Genomic DNA, 22,904 nt, shown 5'->3' with positions numbered 1-22,904 from the left:
GGCTGGTCACATGTAGGTGGGGGTTTCTTCAGTTTTAATGGGATACTCCAGTGCTTCTTTCTTGTGGGCTGGTCAGCCTGCATCTGGCTCTGAGGAGATGGAAGGGTTGGGTAGAGTTCCATTTGAGTCAGAATGAAGCCCAGCAGAGGAGGGCTTGATTGTGCTGTTATTTCCATTTTCTCGCCCAGCTCCACTCTTCATCCTGGGGCACTGACCTTTAGTCTCCTTTATCCTGGGAAACTGACCTTGGTGTGCTGCCTCAGCGAGGCTCCCTTGCCCTCTGGCGTCTAGTTGAGGTTTCCCAATGGGAGGGCAGAGGAGGAAGACAGGGATGGAAAGAGAGAAGTTGGACTACATGTCCCTTTAACTTCGTTCTCTCGCCCGTGAGCTCACTGAGACTTCAAGTCACAGATCTCTCCAGATTCTTGCAAACGCTCTCCCCCTGTCCCTCCAGGAATAGCAGTGGTAACGGCTCTGCACTTGGTAACTCCCCTGGGATGCTTCATCTTTCCATGTTGTTCCCTTGCTCCTGCCCACACCTCTGTAATAGTTCCTACACTAAACTCTCAATCCCCCCCACCCCCTACAGGACGTTCATTCCCCCTGATTGTTTTCTCGGGCACCAACCCCTCATATTCCTGTATTCATCATACCTGATAACAGGTTAGGAGCCAAGCCTCTAACTGCCATGGGGATAGAGGTATGGAGTTAGAGGAGATTGGATGAATGTTTTGTAGCAAATCGAAATAGGATCACCTGTACCTGAGGTTTCTGTTTTTAATTTAGCAAAACCCAAACCAAAAATCTTTCTTTGGATGAAGAGTTTGGGGGACATCTTGAGAAAGGAATTGAGCTTCTTTCTCTTGGTCTCTTCCACACAGAGGGCTGACGCTGGCCACCACTGCTCAGCTGGCCCCATGACTTCAAGCCCTAGGTAGCCGATCAAACTGTGGCATCTCAGAAAAAGCACCCTGGTATGCAGGCATGGCAGTCCCCAGCCATTATTCTGGGTCTGTTAGGTATCTCTGCTCCCTCTTCTCTTCCCTTGGTTTTAGTGGTCTTTGTATCCCTTGAGGAGAACAGCCTCTCTGAGGTTGAAACAGCTTCTTTTTTAAAATTAAAATATTTTAAAATTTTATTTTAGAGAGAGAGAGCACATGTGGGGGAGAGAAGCAGAGGGAGAGAGAGAGAGTGTATGAGAGAGAGAGAGGGAGAATCTTAAGCTGGCTCTACACTCAGTCAGTGTGGAGCCTGACCCGTGGCTCAGTCCCACAGCCCTAGGATCATGACCTGAGCCGAAATCAAGAGCCAGATGCTCAACTGACTGAGCCACCCAGGTGCCCCGGAGTCGCTTCTCATGGAGCAACCTGGAGCTGGGCAGGCAGCGTGGCTGAGGGGAGGTGGTGGAGTTGCCAGAGAGGACTTGGGCAGAGGGAGAGAATAATAAGACTTGAGGCTAACGTTGGTGTAGCGTTGCTGTAGAGTTTTCAAAGCATGTTAAGGTGAAGGAACATATTTATGCCCCACACAATGGCCCTGTGGGTACTGGGCATTGTTACCCTCACTCTGTGGATGCACCTTGCCCAGAGGCACTGTCCATCTGGTGCGGTTTCTGTGCTGCCTCTGCCGTCTTTGAGGGTATCAGCAGGGGTGGGGTCTGTCTCTGGACTGTGAAGAGGAGATGGAAGAGCCGGACCCAACTCTTTCTGTTCCACCCAGAGGAGAGAGCGCAGGCCATCTCCAGCCCTACCGAGAGCTTCTGGTTCCTGCGTGCCCTCAGGGCCACCCGCTGTCCCTCCCATGCCTCCTGCTTCTAACAGGCTGACCCTGCGTTTCTGTCCTTACATTTCAGAAGTGGAGCTGCCCCTGAAAAAGGATGGCTTCACCTCAGAAAGTACCACACTGGAGGCCTTGCTCCGCGGTGAGGGTGTTGAGAAGAAGGTGGATGCCAGAGAGGAGGAAAGCGTCCAGGAGATACAGGTATTTCTGTGCCCGCTCTGGGGGGGTGGGGGTGGGGTGTCCAGAGCGTCACCCTTGTGGTTCCAGGACTCCAGCAACGGCGGGGGGTCCTCCTCCCAAACTGCCCCGTGGCATTGCTCCTGGAAGACTAGCAAATTCTTTTCTAATTTAACCTGTCTCCACCCTCCCCCTCCTTGAAGAAGTCATTATTCCTCTCCCTCCGTGTCCCAGTGTATTCATTCAAAGTACGGTGTTTGCTTGTTGTGTGCCAGGCACCATGCTGGGTCCCAGGGAACATGATGGTGAACCAGAGAGAGGGAGTCCTCACCCCTGAGGAGCGAACAGTCCATAGTTCAGTCTTAAAAGGAGGTCGTCTACACCGGCTTGTCTTGAGTGAGCCCCTGCCCCCCGCCGCCACTTCCTCACACCCTGTCCTCAGCTCTAGTCCACAGCGCCACCCTCTCCTCCTTCAAGGCCAGTCTAGGAGTCACCGTTCAGGCAGGGCTGGTGGATCCTGTCCCTGTTTGTTTAGCACCCTCTGTTCCCAGCACTACTGGGGCTCTTCCTACTCAAGATTATAACGGTGCACTCTGACCGTTTCTCATTTATCTGGCTTAAATCTCTGGTGTTGAATACAATGGTTGGCACAGAATATTGTAGTCATAGTAATTAATATAAATATTGAACAATAGTATTAATAATTAAATATAATTCAGTTATTAAAATCAAATTACATTTGTATTAAATGTATATTTTATCATACTTTCTATTTTATGTGACACATATTATATCATATTACATATTTATTAATTGTATATCTAATTTAATATTTAAGATTTGCATATTAATTTATTGAAGTTATAATTCAAGCTGTAACAGTTAAAGTTTGGATTTGCTTCATAAGTACCACCAAGTCAGGGCATTCCACTGAGTTGGGGACTGTGCTATTGTATTCACCGTTGTCCCCTTGGGGCCTTGCACGCGCCCAGCAGTCGAGTCTCAAAACAGATGTAGAACAAAGCAGTGAATTGGCCTCCTTCTCTGCCATCCTGTGTTCAGATGAATGGTCAAGTCTTTTCCATGTTACAACATGGCTTCTATTGGCTGCCTCCTCTCCTCCTGAGAGTTACAGCCCTAGTAAACACCCTTAATAGCTGTTACCTCCATGCGTCTAATGCCCCTTGGACTCGTCTGTCACACCCAACAGCCAGTTCATTGGGAATCCTGTGAGCTGTGCCCACAACCCAAATCGAGAGCACAGACTCTTGTTACCAGGTCCCTGGTCCTGGCTGCTGTCATCTCTGGTCTGAAGGGCTCCAACTGCTTTCTATTAAAAAAATTTCTTTTAATGTTTATTTATTTTTGAGAGAGAGACAAAGGGCGAGCAGGGGAGGGGAAGAGAGAGGGGGACACAGAATCCGAAGCAGGTTCCAGGCTTTGAGGTGTTGGCACAGAGCCCGATGTGGCGCTCAAACTCAGGAACTGTGCGATCATGACCTGAGCCCAAGTTGGACGCTCAACCGACTGAGCTGCTCAGGGTCCCCTGCAATTGCTTTCTAAGAGGAGCCCTTGCTAGTGACTGACAGGGAGCCCTTCAGTACCTAATTTGATCCTGTTATTCCTGGGCCCCCAAACTTGCACAGGCTCCTGTTGTCCCAGAATAAAAAGTCAAGGCCCTCTTACCTCTCCAGCTCGGTTGCTTTGCCTTTCCCTTGCTCACTCTGCTGCAGGCACACTGATGTCTTTTTGCTCCTTCTAGAACACACCAGGCACTCTCTTGCCTTGCGGTTTTGCTCCGCCTACTTCCTCTGTCTGCAGAGTCCTCTCCCCAGACATCAGCTGGACCCTCCCCCTCCCCTTCTGCACTTTGTGCTCCTGTCTCTTCTCTATGAAATTTACCCTGATCACTGTGGGCACAACCACATCCAGTGCCCTCCTTGCCCCCTAGTGCTCCCGATTCCCTTACCCTGCTTTCTTTTGCTTTTTCTTTTTTCTTCCCATAGCTTTAATCACGATCTAACATACTTTGCAATTTGCTGGTTTGTTATGTGATTGCTTATTTTCTGTTTTCTTCCAATAGAATGTAAACTCAGGGGTGGGATTCTTTGTCTCATTCACTAATATATCTGAAGCATCCAAACAGTGATGAGCACTTAGTAGGTACACAACAAATATCTCTTAAATGGATGTGCAAGTGAACAGATTCCTGGGAGTCACCCCGTCCCCAGTTCTTCCTCTCTCCAACATGTCCTGCTTTGCTAACTGATCTTTCATCCCGCAAGAAAGCCAGCTTGTGCCAATCCCTTGCTTAAAAAACTTAGCTGAAACACTTCCTACTAGGTCAATCCAAAATGGTGAGTGTGATCTTCTTGGGCCTCCTTCTCTGCTCCTAACTTGGTTTTCAGGCTTATTTTCCCCTCAGTCCTGTACTCCCCTGTTCTTCAGTCTTCTTCCCTTTGTGCCTGTGGTCATGCTGTGTCCTTTACTTGGTGGATTTTTTCTTCTACTGTATGTGTACAAATCCCAGCCTTCAGTTAGCCTCAGCCCTAATACCACCTTCCCCAGGAAGTCTTTCTTGATCGCCCCACAGCCAGAAGGATCTCTTCTTGTCACTGCCTAGTTCTTTCTTCTTTGTTTTTTTCCATCTTTATGTATTCCCCTTTCCCCCAGGTTTTGGACTTTCAGGTCTTTGAGGTTAAGGTCTGTCACATCTGTATTGTGCAGTTTGCATAATTTCACAGAATCAGTGGATGGGACAGAGCCATTGCCCTGAAACCCTGAAGCCCTAATGATAGATAGTCTTTTACCCTTTCAAGCTGGTTCGAGTCCTTCTCAGACAGCCTTGGGCCAGTATGTGGGTCATCACTTTGGAATCCTCATCATCACTCACATCCCCTACGTAAATGGAGTGTCTGATAAGTGCAGAGATGGGCTCCCATCTACTGTGCTAGAAACCGAAACCAGGACCATGAGCCCAATGAGTTTACATGTTCTTATTGGCTTTGGTTAGTAAAATAAAGTACATATGTAGTACATGGACTATATTTGCTCATTTTTTAAAATTAATTCATTCAACCAAGCTGTATTGAGTGCTTCCTCTAAGCAGGCACTGTGCTAGGATCTAGGGAGACAGAGAAGCCAAGAGACTGGTTTCATCTGTTCACATTTACATTCTAGTATGATCTATAGACAGAAAACAAGTAAACAAAAGAAATAATTGTATTTCAGGATAAATGACCATGAAAAGATCAGAGTCTGAAGACTCAGTATAAGTGGAGGGACAGATTCTAGGCAGTGTCCTATGGAAGGTAAAGGATTTAACCTCAGCCCTAAGGGATGGGAAGGGGCAAGTGAAGTGAGGATGTGGGGAGGAGCTTTCTGGGTAGAGGAACAGTGTGCGTGAAGGCCTCAAGATAGGTCTGAGCTGGTGGTTTTGAAAGGACAGATGGAAGATGCAGAACTCATGGAACTCAACAACAACAACAAAAACCCCACACAATTCAATTACAAAATGGTCAGAGGAGAGGCATCTGGATGGCTCAGTCGGTGAAGCATCCAACTTCGGCTCAGGTCATGATCTCGTGGTTTGTGAGTTCCAGCCCTGCAGTGGGCTCTGTGCTGACAGCTCAGAGCCTGGAGCCTGCTTTGGATTCTGTGTCTGCCTCTGTCTCTGTTCCTCCCCCACTCACCCTCTGTCTCTCTCTCTCTCTCTTAAAAATAAATAAAGATTTTTTAAAAATGGTCAGAGGACCTGAACAGACATTTTTCCAAAGAAGACATCCAGATGGCCAACAGGCCCACGAAAAGATGCTCAACATCATTCGTCAACAAGGAAATGCAAATCAAACCACAAGGAGGTCACCTCACACCTGTCTGGATGGCTTTTATCAAAAGACAAAAAATAACAAGTGTTGGCAAGGATGTGGATAAAAGGAAACCCTCATACACACATGGTGGGAATGTAAATTGGTGCAGCAACCATGGAAAATGTATAGACGTTCTTCAAAAAATTAAAAATAGAGTTATCATATGATCTGGCAATTCCTCTTCTGGATATCTACCTAAAGAAAATGAAAACACTAGTGCAAATACATATATGCACCCCTGTGTTCACTGCAACATTACTTACAATAGCTAAGCTATGGAAACAATCTAAATGTCCATTGATGGATGAATGGATAAAGAAGATGTGGTATATATATACATGTATGAATGGATAAAGAAGATGTGGTATATATATACATACATACATACATGTATACACACAATGGAATACTATGCAGCCACGAAAAAAAAAAAGAAATCTTACCACTTGCAACAACATGGACAGACCTTGAGGATATTATGCTAAGCAAAATAAATCAGAGAAAGGCAAATACCACGTGATTTCCCTTACATATGGAGTCTAAAAAAATAGAACAAACAAAACAAAACCCAGATTTATAGATACAGAGAACAGATTGGTGGTTGCCAGAGAGGAGGGGGGTTGGAAGGGTGTGAAGCAGATAAAGGGAATTAAGAAGTACAAACTTCCAGTTATAAAACAAGTCATGGGGATGTAATGTACAGCATGGGGAATGTAGTTAATAACATTGTATTAATTTTGTAGGGTGACAGATGGCAACTAGACTTACTGCGGTGACCGTTTTGCAGTGTACACAAATGTCAGATCACGATGTTGTTCACCTGAAACTAATGTAATATTGTATGTCAGTTATACCTCAATAAATAAAAAGAAAAAGAAAAAAGGGGGGAAAAACTTGACAGAAGGCTCATGTGGCTTGGAGGACTGCGCCAGGGCCTAGAATGGAGTAGGAGGGTCAGGCAGGGTCAGACCACTCTGGCTTCTCAGGATGTGAGGAGGCACATGATTTCATGGGAGTGAAAAAGGAAGCCATTTTAACCAGGGCAGCAAATTTGCGTTTCCTCAGGATCCCTCTGGCTGTTGCGTGGAAGGGATACTGGACATGGGGCCGGCGGGAGGAGGGTAATCAGTTAGGAGGCTTTGCAGCGTTCCAGGCCAGAGATAATGGAGTCTTTTAAAGACATTCCTTCTTCTTTTTTAAACACAACCACAAACCATTGTTATCATCACCGTAAAGACTGTTTAGAGTAACAGGGAGAAAAGTTATTTTAAAATGTGTTTATTTTCCAGATAATGTCCTTGGACAGGGAACACGAGTATGTTAGTGGGGGATCGGCCGCATCTCAGTTGGATCCCTGCCCTTGACTCCTCTGCACAGGACGCCCCCTCTGCTTCCTGAGCCCTGAATGCGAGCTTTGTTTGTTAGAGACACTTGGCTCCTCCCTAGTTATGCAGAGAGGCTTCTGGGCGTCGGGGCCACATTGCAGGAAATGCAAACACACTGGGGCAGCCGCTGTCACATCTGAAGCCTGGGGCACAGACTTGGGGTTCCCAAGACACAGGGACACCAACGGGAAGAGGGAGGTAGACGTCAGCTTACTTCTGGACACTGGGGCCAGGCGGCACTGCTGGAGACCAGCTCAGCCGCCTTCAACCAGTTTTTTACCTTTCCAACACCGAGTCCATATTGCAGGTCATAAACACCTTCATAATAAAAAATGAGAGTGGAGTCAGATTGTACCAGATGCCAGAGACAATGGCCTTTAAATGTGAGGTACTCGGAACTCACCATGATTAAATGACTTCAAGACCTGGAAGCTGGCAGGGCAGCAGTTTGAACAGCAACAACAGTCATAACAACAACACCTCATATTTATGCCGCATCTTTTCACCAAAGCCTGCAGAGCATTTGACTTGTCATTGTCTTGCTTGACTTTCCCTTGTATTCCCACCGATGGTTCAGGGAGCCAAGGTGCAGAGAGCCTAGGAGGCTTGCTTGGGACCTGGGCCAGTGTTTCCCAGCCGTGGGCCAGAGATCGTGTCTAGCAGGCAGAGCTACTTGTCTGTTAGATGGCTGCGGTCGGCCCTGAGAACCCCCACGTGTCGTCAGCTGATGGCTTCCCCAGTAAGCCCAGTAGAGAAGCCGGAGAATTTACTAGACCTGTTTTGAGTTCTTTGTGAGGACTTATAATCAGCAGTGTCTGAACCCCTGTGGCTGGAAGAGAATTCCAACTAGAAGACAGTGGGAGCAGGTGCCTGGAAACTCACTCCTGGGCTTCCTGCTTGGAGGACAGGCCACACGCGTTGTCCAGGAGGCCACCTGAACAGGGATGGTGATACCACACGTCAGTGCAGTATGTGCTGCTCATAAGCCTTTTTACAGCTTGTGTGATTGTCACATCATCACAAGCGTGGGTGGATGCTGTTATTGTGTATAATATGGTGCCTGCCTTTTTTCTAGCTTCCTCTTATACCAGTCTCTTTCTGAGTCACAGCTCTAGTCACACTTGCCTCTTTCTGCAACGTGGACAAGCCATATCCCTCTCCCTCCCTCAGGGAGTTTGCTCATGATGTTCCCTCTGCCCAGAATACTTTTCCTCCCACCCTGCCCTCCATCTCCGTTCCCCAAGCTAGTCTTTGCTCATCCTTTACATCTCAATCCTCTTAGGTCACTTCCTCAGGTAAGCCTCTCCTGACCTGTCAGATTACAGAAACTTCCCTCTAACAGCCTCTTCTAGCAGCTTGCACCTGCTCATCACTGCGTTTATGGCAGTAGTAACTATATGGTTGTGGTTTTTCTTTAAACCTGTTTTCCCTTCACTATACTGTGGCATCCTTTTAGGACCAGGACGGACTGTAGTCATTTTTTGTGGCTTGTCTAGCATGTAGTACAGCCATGTAGTCAGCACTAGACAAATGTTTGTTGATTGAATGAATAAATGAATTCCTATTTTATAATTGGGGAAACTGAGGCAGGAAGAGATGATGACTCGCCTGAGGTTGCACAGTGAGTCCATAAAGCAGCTCCTAGGGCCCTGGACATGGAGTCCGGTGAGCTCCATATCCCTTCTCCTTATTCCACTTTCAGTCAGGGGAGCTGGGCCCTCTGCCACAATCTTTTTTTTCTCCCTGAAATCTAGAAGTACACACCTTACCTGTCCTCCCCACTCCCAAAGGGAGTGAAATGTTCAGGTCCCTGCAAGAAGGGTCTATATAATATACCTCAGTCTTCAGGCATAGGGCTGAGAAATGAACAGAAAACTGTGAGCTGATGAACCTGATTCAGCTTTGGTCTTGGATTTGTTGTATGACCTTGGGCAATCAAAACTGTTTTTAGCCTCAGTTTATTCACCTATAAAATGGAAATTGGATTCTCTGCTGCTGTGTGACTCACAGGGCTGTTGGAGAGTGATCATTAAATACATGATCTTTAAGCTTCATTACAAGTTATGTGTTGTAATAAAAACCAATTTTTCTTTAAAAAAAACAATGGGTGATTAAGAACAACAAATTCATGTCAAATTCTGGTCAGATGAACAGGAAGTTACTTGTTTTCATCAAACAGGGCAGGGTTCCAGGATGGCAGAGAATGAAGGAACATATTTTCATATTTAGGAACAAAAGGAAAATTACATTAAAAAAGTTAGGTTTTGAAAAACATCTTGGGTCCACATAGAAAAGTGCCCCTATCGGAGTATTCTCTTTTTAGAAAACGTTTCTTGGGCAAAAAGAGTTGAAAAATGTCAGTGTTCTGGGAGGATTGGGCTGGAAGGGGCCCAAGGGCTTGAGAGAGTTATTACCGCCAAGAGCTCAGACCCTGGGCAGCATCTCGGAGGCCCTGCTTCCCAAGCAATGGCAGCGTCTTGCTTTGTTAAAACATAAAAACAAAACAGAACCCCCTCCCCGACTCAAATCGCCCCCTGATGGCTTTCTCCTTTGCATTTTATTTCTCAACTCTTTTGTTTATTTTCTTGTCTTTTCAGAGGGTTCTGGAAAATGACGAAAATGCAGAAGAAGGAAATGAAGAAGAAGATTTAGAAGAGGATATTCCCAAGCGAAAGAATAGGACCAGAGGACGGGTAAGCTGGGGACGCCATGAGGGAGGAAGAGATAAGGGAGGCTGAGGGCGGAAGAACAATTGGTCCCCAGACCCAAAGTCCCACTTCAAGCAGACAGAGCTCATATACATGGTCTCCCATGATGAATACTCAGAGAGGAAAATTCCAGAAGAGTTCTGATCCCGGGTGATAGCATGTAAGAGTTTAGCCCTTACAGGAGGGAGAAGAAGTGGGGGATGGTACCCTGAGGGACAGTGAAGGTCCTGGGAGGGGTGGGGTGGGGTAGGGAAGAGGATGAGGAAAATGTGACTGTTGGACCCATTACTTGGTCTTAAAAGAAGGCTGAGTTTTCCTGTCCCTGGGGCCACCCCAGAATGACAGGGTCAGGATACATGCTTTGGGATGTATCTCACTGGGGGGAGAATAGGATCTTGCTGGGAAAGCATGGGGACCACGAATGGTTTCCAAGTGGATGGGGCATGGGCTTTTGTTGTGGGCTTGGGTTGTGGCAAGAGGAGGCCAGAAGCCCGAGGAATGACAGATGGGAAATCCATGGTGGAAGGTATAAGCCTATGGTAGTGGTCCTGGAGGGGAAGGACCAAGCCTGAGTGGCACTCTCAGGCATGCAGGTTGCTCCTGCAGAGTCCTCGTGTCCAAGCCCAAGAGGCTCTTGGTAGTCACACTCAGGGGTCTGCAAGGACATCTGAAAATAACCAGGTGGAGAGGGACCTCCAGGGGTAAGCTTGCTTTCCATCTAGAGAATTGGTCTTTGGTCTTCTGGCTCCTTCAGTCTCTGGGTAGAATCCTTACCCCTCCCGTGGATAAGGGGCCAGTCCTGCGGGTTTGGGTCCCTTGATAATTATGGCAAGCCTCTCTGTTCCCATGCTTCTTGTACTTTATATGCATCAGAATCATCAGGAGAGCCTATTGCAATGCAGATTCCCAGGACCCACTCCCAAAAGTTCTGATTTAGGAGGTCTAGGGTAGGGCCTGGAGAGCTGTGTTATAAGCAAATTCCTGGGTGACTGTGCAAGCAGTACAGTTCTGCCCACATTGAGCTCAGATGCTCTGACTTGTTGACGAGGCTGGAGTTTCCCAGGTTGGGCAGGGCTGCCCTGTCACGGTGCACACCTTCTATAGTTGCTGGCCAGCTTCAGTAATGATCTTGTTTTATTTGTTCTGTACTCCCACTTTTTATTGGTTTATATATTTACTTAATTTGGGGAGAATATCTGAAAGGAAGTCCTAGACATTGTGTCATTTAACCTGCACATACCTCAATGTGTATCTCTAACAAATAGTATTATTATACCCAGTACAAATAACAACTACTCTAATATCTACTCTCTAGTCCCTGATGATTTCCTCAAAAATGCCTTTTTACAGTTGGTTTGTTTGAAACTTAAGCCTCTTTTATTCTATAACATACCTCTTCCCTGCTTTACCCCATCACACACATACAGATTTTTTTCCTTCTCCATGTCATTTATTTGTTGAAAAACTTGGGTGGTTCATCTTGTAGAATTTCCCACATTCTAGATTTGGTGGACAGGTGGTATTTAATGTATCCTCTTTATTTCCTGAACACGGGTGGTTTGATTAGTGACTTGATCAGATTCAGGGTATTTGTATATATGTGTAAATAGTTTTTTGGTGGGGCAAGAATCTTGCCTGTGCTTCTTACTGCATCATATCAGGAGGCACACGTTGTCCAGCTGTTCTGCTCTTGGGGAGAAAATGGATCAGTGGATTTGGGTGTTGTCCGTCTGATCTCTCCTTAGAAGGTTCCCCATCAAGTTTTCATCTGATTGCTTTAGCGGCCATGGGTAAACTTGCCTAGACCCATGACTTCATTGGGGGCTACAAAATAGTGAATATCTAATTCTTCATTGGAGGAGACTTTAGAATTTCTGGGTCTCTTGCCAACTCCAAGAGCCACTTGCTTCCAGGCCTGCTTCTATTCGTTCCCTAGCCCCAAACCAAAGTTTCTTGAGTAGACTGTGGAGACTGGTCTTCTTCACGTCTTCTCTACTCCCAAGCTAATCTAGATGGTTGAACTCAAAAGTGCATGGATATGAGCTAGGTGTCTCCTCTGTAAGGACACAGCAGTGGCAGAAGCAGCAGCTGTGTACTCACCACATACTTTCTGGGCACTGGGCCATGTGATGAGGCTCTTTACACTAAGAAGTACACATAGAAGGTGACCACTACGTACTTTGTGTGGTGCTCACGATTTGTTCTGTTTCTTACAGGAGCCACTGGCCACATGTGGCAACTGAGTGCTTAAAATACTGCCAGTTCTTGTTTTCACTTATGTGAAACAGGAGAAACTTAACAGAGGACCACGGGGAAGGGGAAGGGGAAAAAATAGATAAAGAGAGGGAGGGAGGCAATTAGAGACTCTTAAATACTGAGAACAAACTGAGGGTTGAGGGGGTTGGGGGAGGGGGAAAAGAGGTGATGGACATGAAGGAGGGCACTTGTTGGAATGAGCACTGGGTGTTATATGGAAACCAACTTGACAATAAACAAACAGAAAAAATTATTGCCAGTTCCAATTAAAATGTGCCATAATGTCCAATATGCACCAGATTTCGAAGACTTAGTAGAAAAGAATGCAAAGCATCTCATATTTTTTGTATTTAAAAAAATTTTTTTAAATATTTTATTTATTTCTGAGAGAGAGACAGCGTGAGCAGGGGAGGGTCAGAGAGAGAGGGAGATACAGAATCTGAAACAGGCTCCAGGCTCTGCACTGGCAGTCAGCACAGAGCCCAAAGCGGGGCTTGAACCCACAAACTGTGAGATCATGACCTGAGCCGAAGTCGGACTCTTATTAATCGACTGAGCCACCCAGGCACCCCCAATAATTTTTGTAATAATAGGATAATAGTTTGGATATCGTGGATTAAGTAAAATATGTTATTAACAATAATTGTACCTGTTTCTCTTTCTCCTCTTTTTGAAAAACATGGTTACTAGAAAATTTGAAATGACATGTGTGGCTCACATTATATTTCTATTGGCTAGCACTTCTTTCATTCCCATAAATTGGTATTATTACTTCCAGAGAGATTAAGTAGCTTCCCCAAGGTCATCTAATCTAGTAAAGGGGAAGTCAGGGGGCGCCTGGGTGGCTTAGTCAGTTGAGTGTCCAATTCTTGATTTTGGCTCAGGTCATGATCACAGGGTTGTGGGATCAAGCCCTACACTGGGGTCCTCACTGAGCAAGGATCCTTGCCTGCTTGAGATTCTTTCTCTCTCTTTCTGTCTCTCTCTTCTCTCCCCCCGCCCCTCCTTCTAGTCCTCTCCCCTGCTTGTGCACACTCTAAGAGAAAAAAAAAGAAAATAAATTAAAAAAAAAAAAAAGTCAGGATCTAACACAGGACTGTGCTTTTGCCACTGAGTCATGCCTGGCACAGTGTCCATCATGTTGCCAAAGACCAGGATGTTGAATGAATGACTGAATGATGGAAAAGAAATAAAAGCTATATTTTAACTTTGTGGCAGTTGAGAGAAGGCTTGAACACAGTAAGGGAGCTGGGTGGGGCCTACACTAACTCCAGGCCTACTAGATGCTAGCCAAGTGGCCTCTGAATGGCTCTAGGTTGTACCCTGACACCGTAGACCTGTCACCCATAGTGGAAGCCATGGGATGACCCAGAAGGGTATGGGTGAGCCTGCCTATGCTGAAAGGAAAGTGTGAAGCTGCCTAACCCAGAGCCTCAATTAAACTACCCTTTTAAGTGGCATATTCAAGCTGCTGCTGATTCCTGGAGAGCATTTCTGTTGTTGGGACTGACAGGGAGCAAGGCCATACATACACTCAATGTGTGGCTCCTGCATCCAGATGGCCAACAGACACATGAAATGATGCTCAGCATCCCTCATCATCAGGGAAATGCAGATCAAAACCACGCTGAGATACCACCTCACACCGGTCAGAGTGGTGATAATGAACAAATCAGGAGACTCTAGATGCTGGCAAGGATGTGGAGAAACTGGCACCCTCCTACACTGTTGGTGGGAATGTAAACTGGTGCAGCCCCTCTGGAAAAGTGTGGAGGTTCCTCAAAAAATTAACAATAGAACTCCCCTAAGACCCAGCAATAGCACTGCTAGGAATTTACCCAAGTGATACAGGAGTGCTGATGCATACGGCCACATGTACCCCAATGTTCATAGCAGTATTCTCAACAACAGCCAAAACATGGAAAGAGCCTAAGTGTCCATCAACTGATGAATGGATCAGGAAGATGTGGTTTATCTATACCATGGAATACTACTACATGGCAATGAGAAAGAATGAAATCTGGCCACGTGTAGCAACATGGATGGAACTAGAGGGTGTTATGCTGAGCGAAATAAGTCAGGCAGAGAAAGACAGATACCATATGTTTGCATTTATAGGTGGATTAGGAGGAACTTAACGGAGGACCATGGGGGAGAAGAAGGGGAAAAATAGTTGGGGAGAGGGAGGGAGGCAAACCATGAGAGACCCTTGAATGATGAGAACAAACTGAGGGCTGATGGGGGTGGGGGGAGAGGAGAAGGGGGGGTGATGAGCATGAAGGAGGGCACTTGTTGGGATGAGCACTGGGTGTTATATGGAAACAAACTTGACAATAAACTATTTTCGAAAAATATATATAAATATAAAAAAATAAAACAGTTTTCCAGTTTGAGAAAAAAAAAAAAAGTATGGTTCCTGAACTGCAGCTTCAGGATCACCTGGGCACTTGTCAAACATGTGGGACCTGGGACTCCACCCTGGATGGACCGAATTAGAGTCTGCACTTTGACAAGACCTCCAGGTGCTCTATGCACTCATTGAGGAAGCCATGGGTTAGGTAGTGATTATAAGAACAGCCTCTGCCTTGTTTGAACCAGGAGTTCAGATCCCAGCTCCACCATTTATTTACTAGACTTTGGGTGAATTACATAACCTCATCATCTTGATCAAATTATGTGAGTACCCTCGGCCTCAGTTTTTCATAATTAAAATGGGAGTAATAATACACAGCCAATTCTGAGTGCTTAATAAAGGCTAGAGACATTGTTAAGAGGCTGTAAAGGGAACAACTATTGGAGTTTTGACAATGGCGATACCCTGAGGGGTGAGGGAAATTCAGACCCAACAATTAATGACTGTGTCTATGGTAACTTTAGCCCAAGAAACCCACGCTCTTTAAAATTCATGAAATTGCTGGAAGGCATCCATGTGAGTACTATCAATCAGTCAGTCAATCAATCAATCAGTCAATCAGTAACCGTGTATTGATGCACTGTGGTGCAGTCCAGTGTTTCTCAAACTGTAATATGCATACAAAGCACATGGTGATGTTATTAAAGTGCAAATTCTGACGCAGTGGGTCTGGGGGCTGGGGAGAGGGCTGAGGTTTTGAGATTTTGTTTGGTTAACAAGCTCCCAGGTGATGCCAGCCCTGTGGGTCTGAGAGCCACATTTTAAACAGCAAGGATGTAGAGCTATGGTTCTCAGTTTTTTGGTTTTTTGGGGGGGAGGGAGAGGCATCTCAGGAATTCTTTACTTACAAATTACTGAGAGCCCCCCAAAGCTGTTGTTCTGGTGGGTTATAACTAGTGATACTTACTATATTAGAAACTAATGCCAAAAAAAAAAAAATGCTCACCTTCAGAATACACCAGCACGCAGAGTGAGGACATCATCATGTCAGGTAGCCCCTGGAAAACTTCACTGTGCACTTGTAAGAGAATTGAGAGTGTAAAGTTTCAAGTAACATTCTAGTACTATTAGGTACTGTTGCAAAAATAGTTCTGATAGCAGAAAGGGTCTCAAAGATCCCCAGGGAACCCTGGGTCATCACTTGAGAACAACTCCTATAGAGCAACTAGCTCTCTGAGCCTCTCCTAATCAAAGGTCTTTTAATTGCAAGAAAGTCAACAGCTTCAGCAAAAATGTAGAGTATTTGAAAAGCATCTGGGTCATTGCCCCAACTATGAGCGATCTTTGAAGATGCAACCTTACCAAGGCAAGAAAATGGCAGGGACTTAGGACTGGGAAAGAATAAGGAACCCAGGCAGCTGTGGCCTCTACTTCTTTGGTTTTCTGTCAAAAGACTGTTTCCTGCTGACCTGCATGGCTTCCTAACTCCTGAACAAGATGGGTCCCAGTTCAAGTGTGCGTGCTCGCGGGAGTCATTTTCCCAACTCCAAATCCTTTATAGGTAGAATCTGGCCCATCTTAGGTCATGTAATTACTGAGCCAGCCAATTAACTGTGGCTATTGGGGCTGGGCCACGTGGTGCAATCATGGCTGTCGCGGCTTACCAGTATCTGAATAGAAGGCGAAATGGTGAGGAATAGAATGGGGTGGACAGTTCTCAGAGAGGGAGGACCAGTTTCTTTTGGACAGTCAGCTTCAAAATCTTACAGAACAGAGTCTGGAAACCTAGGTCCTGCTCCTTCTACTGACTCTGTGACTATGGACAAGTCACAAACACTTTTAGAGGTGGTTTCGTCAAGTGCTGAACGGGAGTAATATTACTCTCTGTGACTCACGGTTTATTGGAGGAATGACTTGAACTAACACATGTGAAAGAGCTTTGAGTGCTGTGTGCCCGGCATAGATCTAAGTGTTGGGGGCTCATAATAACATATGAAATGCCATCTTTGCTTTTAAGGACCTCGGGATTAAACTGAGGAGAAAATACTAACAGCCATGATACAATTAGAAAACAGCAGGCTTCTGCCTGTGCACTAACGAAATGCAATAAAAGTTCAGAGGAGAGAGAAGAGATCAGCTTGGGCAAGAAGGGGAAATAATTTATTGAGCACTTCCTGTGGATGGGGCCTTATCCCCTGTGGTTTCACACACTCTTGATGCAAACCCTCTTAGCAACTCTGAAGAAAAGGTGTTTCTATGCCCATTTTACAGTTGAGAAAATTAAAATTTAGAGAAGTGACTTGTCTAAAGACACATGGCTGGTGGTTAAACTTATGCCTGTCTGACTTTAAAGCTGATAGTCTTTTTACTCCTCAATTTGGCAAGAGGAAAATTCTCGGAGGAGTGGATGTTAGTGGGGCTAAAGCATGGACCAGTGTGGGTGGCAGAGCAGAGGCTGATCCATAACAGGGATCAATAAAAGCAAAGACCCAGACATAGCATGAGCATGAGGTGAGCCTGATGGATTTAGCACTAGGTTGCCGTTGGATGTGTCAGTGGATTTTAGATGGCAATGAATGAATGAATAAATGGCTATGGGCTGTGTCATTTACTCCTTTTGTCTACTGGTCTGGGAGTCGTGTTTTGGATTGGGAAGGGCAGTGCAGAGGTAGGCCCCCAGCTGGTGGATTCTTTGAGCAGTTCAGGGGTCAGTTGATGAGCTCCTGGAGTAAAATGCGGAATAGAAGGGAAATGCAAAGCCCAAGATGGCCTTCGGGGGAAGAAACCATAGCGCTTGGGTAGAAAGAATGAAGGAGAAGAACCAAAGATGATTGACTCACTGAGTGACTGATTGATTCAGCAAAGGTTTATTAAGTGCATCTTAAGTGGCTGGCCGTGTGCCAGGTTCTGAGTCTAGCATGGCCCAAACAGACGTGTTTTCTATTTTCTTGTTAGGGAGACAGAAGCTCAACACGTATGCAACTCAGTATAATATAATGTCAGACAATGCTAAGTGCTGGTCAGGGAGAAGAGAACTTTGGAGAGCATGTGAATAGATATAGGTTGGTCAGGGAGGACTTCTCTGAGGACGTGACACCTGAGGAAGACAAGTGGGATTCTGAGTTGCCAAGTTGGAGCGATTGCAGGAGACTATAGAACAGGAAGACTTCCTGCACGGGTGCATTTGGCAGCTGAGGAAACCAAGGTGCAAGGAAAGTGTGGAAGTGACCTCGCTGGTCAGCCCTGCAGAGTGAAATCTGACCCTGGCTTTCAGCTGGGCCGCTTGCCCTCCTGCTAGCCGCTCCCTCAGGAGCCACGTCTCCTTCTCATCTCCCAGGAGGTATTTTTAGTCTCTCAGAGCCCCTTCCCCGCGTCTGCTGCTGGCTTGTCATTCTGCTTCACTTGCTTTCACCTGCTCCAGGCGGCTGTGACAGGGCTGCGGGCTGCACACATCAAGCTGTCCCTGGCTTCACCATAGGGGCGTGCGGGGGAGGGGGTGGCGAGGGCAGCTGAGGGTGACCAGCCTCCATGTCATTGTCCTGAGCAGGCAGGGAGGCCTGACAGTGCCTGGGGGTGACCACAGCACCTCACAGCTCCCTCTTCAGGTCAACTCTGAGTAATGAGGGCCAGGGGAGGGGGCCGCTGGCTGTTGCTGCTATGTGCAGAGATGGGGGGTGGGGAGGCAGAGAGGCAAAGCGGTGGGAGGGAGGGAATGAGGGAGGTGGAATTTTGTAATTTGTTTTGGAGAGAGATAAGTCGAGGAGGTGGTGGCGGTGGTAGCTTGGCAGGTGGTGTTGACTGTGAAGTGTGTGTGTTTTGTGAGAGTGTGTGAACATCCCAGGCCTGGGGTACAGGCCTTTCCGCTGTGAAATCCCCAGTGAGAGAGAAAGAGAGAGAGAGAGAGAGAGAGAGAGAGAGAGAGAATGTGTGTGTGTGTGTAAGCGTCACAGGCCATTTGACCCTGAAGTCCCCAAGGCCACTTGTCCAGGCCCAGCCCAGGGGACTGTCCCATTCCTCCCCCCCGCCCCCTCCTCCCCACACCCCAGTTTGCTGCCATGTTTTATTTCTCATCTGCTCCATCTCCTTCTCTGTCCCCAAAGACCCCAGCAGGCCCTCTCCCTGGTTGGGAGTTTACTGCTACTCATTACCAGAGAATGACCTGGAGGAGGCCAGGGTGCTACACACGTGACCGTGTGGGACTTACAAAGGTTTAAAAATAAACCGTGCCGCTTTCTGCAGCCACTGTCCTGGGGCTGCAGGGCTGCCAGCACCCTCTCTGGCTGCTCTCCTCTATCTCTGGAGGCAGAGCTCATCCCACCCCCACCCCTGGGTATGCTGACCCTTTTTGGAGATGAGTGCAAGGTAGTGGTATCAGGAGTCCTGGCCCAGGAGACTGTGAGGTGTCAGGGTCCCTGTCACTGGCTGGAGGCCTGAAGCAGACCACACAGGGAGGCCTCAGCCGAAGCTCACCCCCACAGAGCAGGCCAGAGGGAGCGCCCCCCCATGCCCGGGCTCATGCCCTGGGCCTGGACACCAGGCCTAGCTGGCTCTTAAGAGACTTGAAGGGGACAGCGTGTGCCTGGAGTGATGACTGCAGTCACACTGCCTCTGCTCCCAGTCAGCCATCGTCCGGTCAGCTGAGGGGAGCAGAGCGGGCATCTCCCGGTGGGGTCAACGCAGCTAGAAGGCTAAGCAGTTGGAGGAGGGGGTGCTTGTGGCAACAGTAGAGTATGGGGACTGGGTAGACGTGGGCTTTGCGGTCAGACCATCGTGAGCTACCATCCTGGCTCTGCATTTAGTAGCTGAGTGGCCCTGGACAAGCTACTTAATGGGCTGTTTCCTCAGCCTCCTGATCTGTAAGATGGAGATCATAGTAGTACCTCTCTTGGAGTTGTGAACACTTAATGAGATGGTATGTGTGCTGAGTGCTCTGGGGCAAGTCACCTGACCTTTTGGGCCTCAGTTTCCTGGCTTGTAAAATGGGGTTGGTTTTGGTTCGAATGTTGGGAGGAAGATTGAATGAAGAGATGTTGATGAGAGGCTCAGGGCCTCACAGAGCGCGTGCTCAGGAGCTGTCGTAACCGTTGCGATAACGAGCCTCCTCGAACCCCCTTGTCTCCCCAGGCCCGTGGCTCTGCAGGTGGCAGGAGGAGGCACGACGCCGCCTCTCAGGAAGACCATGACAAACCTTACGTCTGTGACAGTAAGTACCATGCTTGCTGCCTTCCTGCCCCTGCCCCCAGCACCCCCTTCGCTGTGCTCCCCGGCTGTCCACCCCCAGCCTCAGGCTCACTGGCTCCTCCCCTTGGGCCTGCACCCCACCCCACATGCCTTCCCCTCAGCCGAGTCACCACCGCCGCTGCCACCCGCCCGCCCAGATATTTGTGCATGAGGGACGAGCAAGCCAAGGAGGCCTCCTGCCTGTGATGCTGGCCCCCTCTCTCTGGCAGTGCCTCCTTGGTGGCTTTCTTCTGGCTTTCTCTCTCTCTTTCTCTTCCCCTCACTCTCTGGGTTTCCTAAAGATTCATCCTCTTTCTCTGTTTCAGAGACTTACAAACAAAAGCATAACTCAAAATCCTCCAACCAAGGTACTTGGCTCCTCTGGCTTTTCATGTTTCCCTTTAATTTCCTTCTTGGTCTCCTGTCCTAGGTAGTGCGAGTTATGAATCTTTCTCTGACGACGACTTAGCTTAATAAATGGCCCTCAATCCATCTCCAGCCTTTCTTGCTTGCTTCAGAGGCGTCTTTTGGATAAGGACCCCCGACTCCTGGGTTTAGGGGATGCAGACAGAGCTGGGGGGGATGCTGAGGGAGAGCGGGAGCAGGGGCGGCGGGTGTGCCTCCAGAAACCTTCAGCCTTTGGAGGGATGGCCTTCAGGTGGAGAGCTGTTCTCTTTCTCACCCACCAGAGCTCTGGGTGGTGGGTTTAAAATCCTTGCCCTGGTTTTCTTCTCACGGGACGGGGTGCCATCGCTCCTTCCACAACAAGACAGCCCTCGAAACCACACCCCCTGGCCATCTTCCCCTCCTGTCTTCTCCCCTCCAAGGTCGCAGAGCGGTGCCACGGGAGAAGGGCCCCCAGGTGACTCAGGCAGGTCCCACTGCATCTGCAGTCTCAGTGGAAGCAGAGGGAGAACGGGGGCGAGGGGGCTCAGGGTGCACCTCGGGGGTGGTGCCCTTTTCCCCCCTCTTCACTGGCCTCTTTTGATTTCAAAAAGTTGTTCTGTGCCCGGTGGGGTGACAGCTGGTTGGAGAACATTTTGCTAGAAGAACTCAAACTCCATGACCCCCATTTGGCTGCTTAATACACCGTGCAGATGGCATTCCTGAGACAACTCCTGCAGGTAACATCTCCCTCCCAAAAGCGGTTTCTGGTCCAGGATGAGGAGGGAGCAGGGCATGGGGTCTCATGTCTCAGGGCAATGTCAGGTGGTGCCTGCTTTGGCCTGGGTCTTGCCTCCTGGCTCTGTTTTGTTCTGATACGTAAAAGCCTGAACACGCAAGCCCTGTGGGACTGGGTTCTGGGCTGTGAAGGGTCCTTCCGACCCCCATGGAGCAGGCTTTCCAGCCGTGTCTGGCTGGAGCAGCCCAGCTCTCAAGAATGCCAACAGCTGCTTTGGGACTGGGCATTGCCATTCGAGTCCTCTTTGCAAAAGCTTTATTTTTGTTATGTGATTTTCTGTTCCCATAGATAGTGGGATTCCTTTTTGCTCTACCTCTTCAGTTTTCATTGGATTCTGAGCCCGTAGTTCCCTATATTCGCAGACACACCCCGTGTGCCCTTCCTCACCCACCTCTCAGTTCCTCTCTTTACTCTTTGTCTGCTGCCTGCCTCCTTACAAGTCACCTTCGCGGCGTGCCCTTGGGGGTGTCCCTCTTGTGTCTGGCTCCCCTCTTTCTAAATGAGGTGCTTGCATCATGCCCTCCCCCTTCCCCCCCCACCCTAGCTCCTGTGGCTGTGATTAGGGGCCCTCACATCATTCGCTGTTTCCTGTTCCCATTTCCACAGTGTCTTTCTCTTTCTGCTTACCCTGTGATGCTTGGGAGGCCTAAATGAAGGCCTGACTTTGGCTTTCTGGAAGTCTCAGCAGCTGATTCCTTGGCTCTGCCCACACAGACGCTGCCTCCCTTTCCCTCCCTCAACAGACCAACGTCCACTGTAGATCGCCCTTCTCTCTTCTGGCTCTCGTAGGAAATTGTGTGGCAGCTTGGTGATTAATAGACTTTATTTTTATCTGGTGCCCTTCAGACAAGTGATCCTTTGGGATAGGAGTGACCTTTAGAGAGGTCACAAGGCCCACCCTCCACCCCCGAATTGAGCAAGGAATGCTTTTAATAATCTCTAATGCATCCTAAGTAGAGAAGTGTCTGGTCACCTCCTTGAGTGTCCCCAGGGATGGTGTTACCATAAGCTACCCTTTCTTCCACGATTCCAACTGTGCTCGGAATGATTGTTTTTCCTTAATAGGAGCTAAATTTTTTTACTCCTATAGGCTCCCTTATCTTTTGTGCATCTTTTCCCCAGAAAGAGGCACACTGAGCATTTTGTCTCTTCTGGGAGCTCTTTTAACATCCCCTTGTCTTCTTGGTTTATCTGGGGTCACATCCCATAACCTCTGTGATGGCCTGCTCTCAGTTCCTTTCCAGGTTTACATTTAAGCTCAGGGTTCCCACCGGAAGTAACACCAAAGCCAAGTGGCTCAGAGAGTAAAAGACACATTTCCTTGTTTATTTTACACATCGGGCTTAGTACAGTTCTCTTAATGTGTAGAGAACAGAAGTGCGTGGCCACCCCAGTGCACTACACACGACTTCCCATGCAGTGCCTGTCCTGACCCCGTGCTAATGCCTCTTCAGGTGCGTGCTCTTTTCTACTTAATGCATCTGATTATTCCTTCTTCCATAAATCACTCTGCATTTAGCCCTATTGAGTCTCAATAAAGAGATACAATAATATGTGACTTCATTACACAAGATTTGATAAAGGCAAATTTAAAGACATTGCCCCGTGGTTGAATTCCATTCTCCACAGATTCCCCATCCCTGCCATTTTTGTGTTGTCTGTGGGGATTTGCATGATCTGGCCTCCATCTTTCGAGTTATTTATGAAAGTATTAGGCCACCTTGTACCCCACCACCTCTTTCTGAGTTTATGTGAGGTAGTAGGAGTCATCCTTCAGATGTGATTATATTTAACCCTGAATGGTTTATATTCCTAAATGTAGTTGACCTATTATGTTCCTAGTCCAAGCATCCCTTTCACGATGGGTGGTTGAAATGTTATCTTAAGCTGCTAACTTCAGGTGATAGATCGTTTGCCTGTTGCCTTTCATTCAGCCGTTGAAAATATTCCATCTCAGAGAATACTAAATCATCT

General features: G+C 47.6%; 1 protein-coding gene across 7 annotated transcripts in view; it reads left to right on the top strand.

Annotated features, from left to right (window-relative positions):
• The window catches only part of DPF3 (double PHD fingers 3), a 255,832-nt gene that overhangs the window by 142,844 nt on the left and 90,084 nt on the right, over window positions 1-22,904 (top strand). For all 7 annotated transcript variants that reach the window (XR_005525989.1, XM_039219939.1, XM_039219940.1 and 4 more), the window contains exons 4-6: window positions 1,853-1,980; window positions 9,808-9,903; window positions 19,652-19,730. Coding sequence is in view for 6 of the 7 variants with exons in the window: in XM_039219939.1 (XP_039075870.1) it covers window positions 1,853-1,980; window positions 9,808-9,903; window positions 19,652-19,730 (303 nt within the window). In the remaining variant the exon portion in view is untranslated. The remainder of the gene's footprint in view (window positions 1-1,852; window positions 1,981-9,807; window positions 9,904-19,651; window positions 19,731-22,904) is intronic.

This window comes from Hyaena hyaena, unplaced genomic scaffold (assembly GCF_003009895.1).
Source record: "Hyaena hyaena isolate Hyena2069 unplaced genomic scaffold, ASM300989v1 scaffold_851, whole genome shotgun sequence".
In the NCBI taxonomy this organism is placed as follows: domain Eukaryota; kingdom Metazoa; phylum Chordata; class Mammalia; order Carnivora; family Hyaenidae; genus Hyaena; species Hyaena hyaena.
The sequence above is the reverse complement of the archived record's forward strand: the minus strand, read 5'-3'. Positions and strand labels throughout refer to the sequence as shown.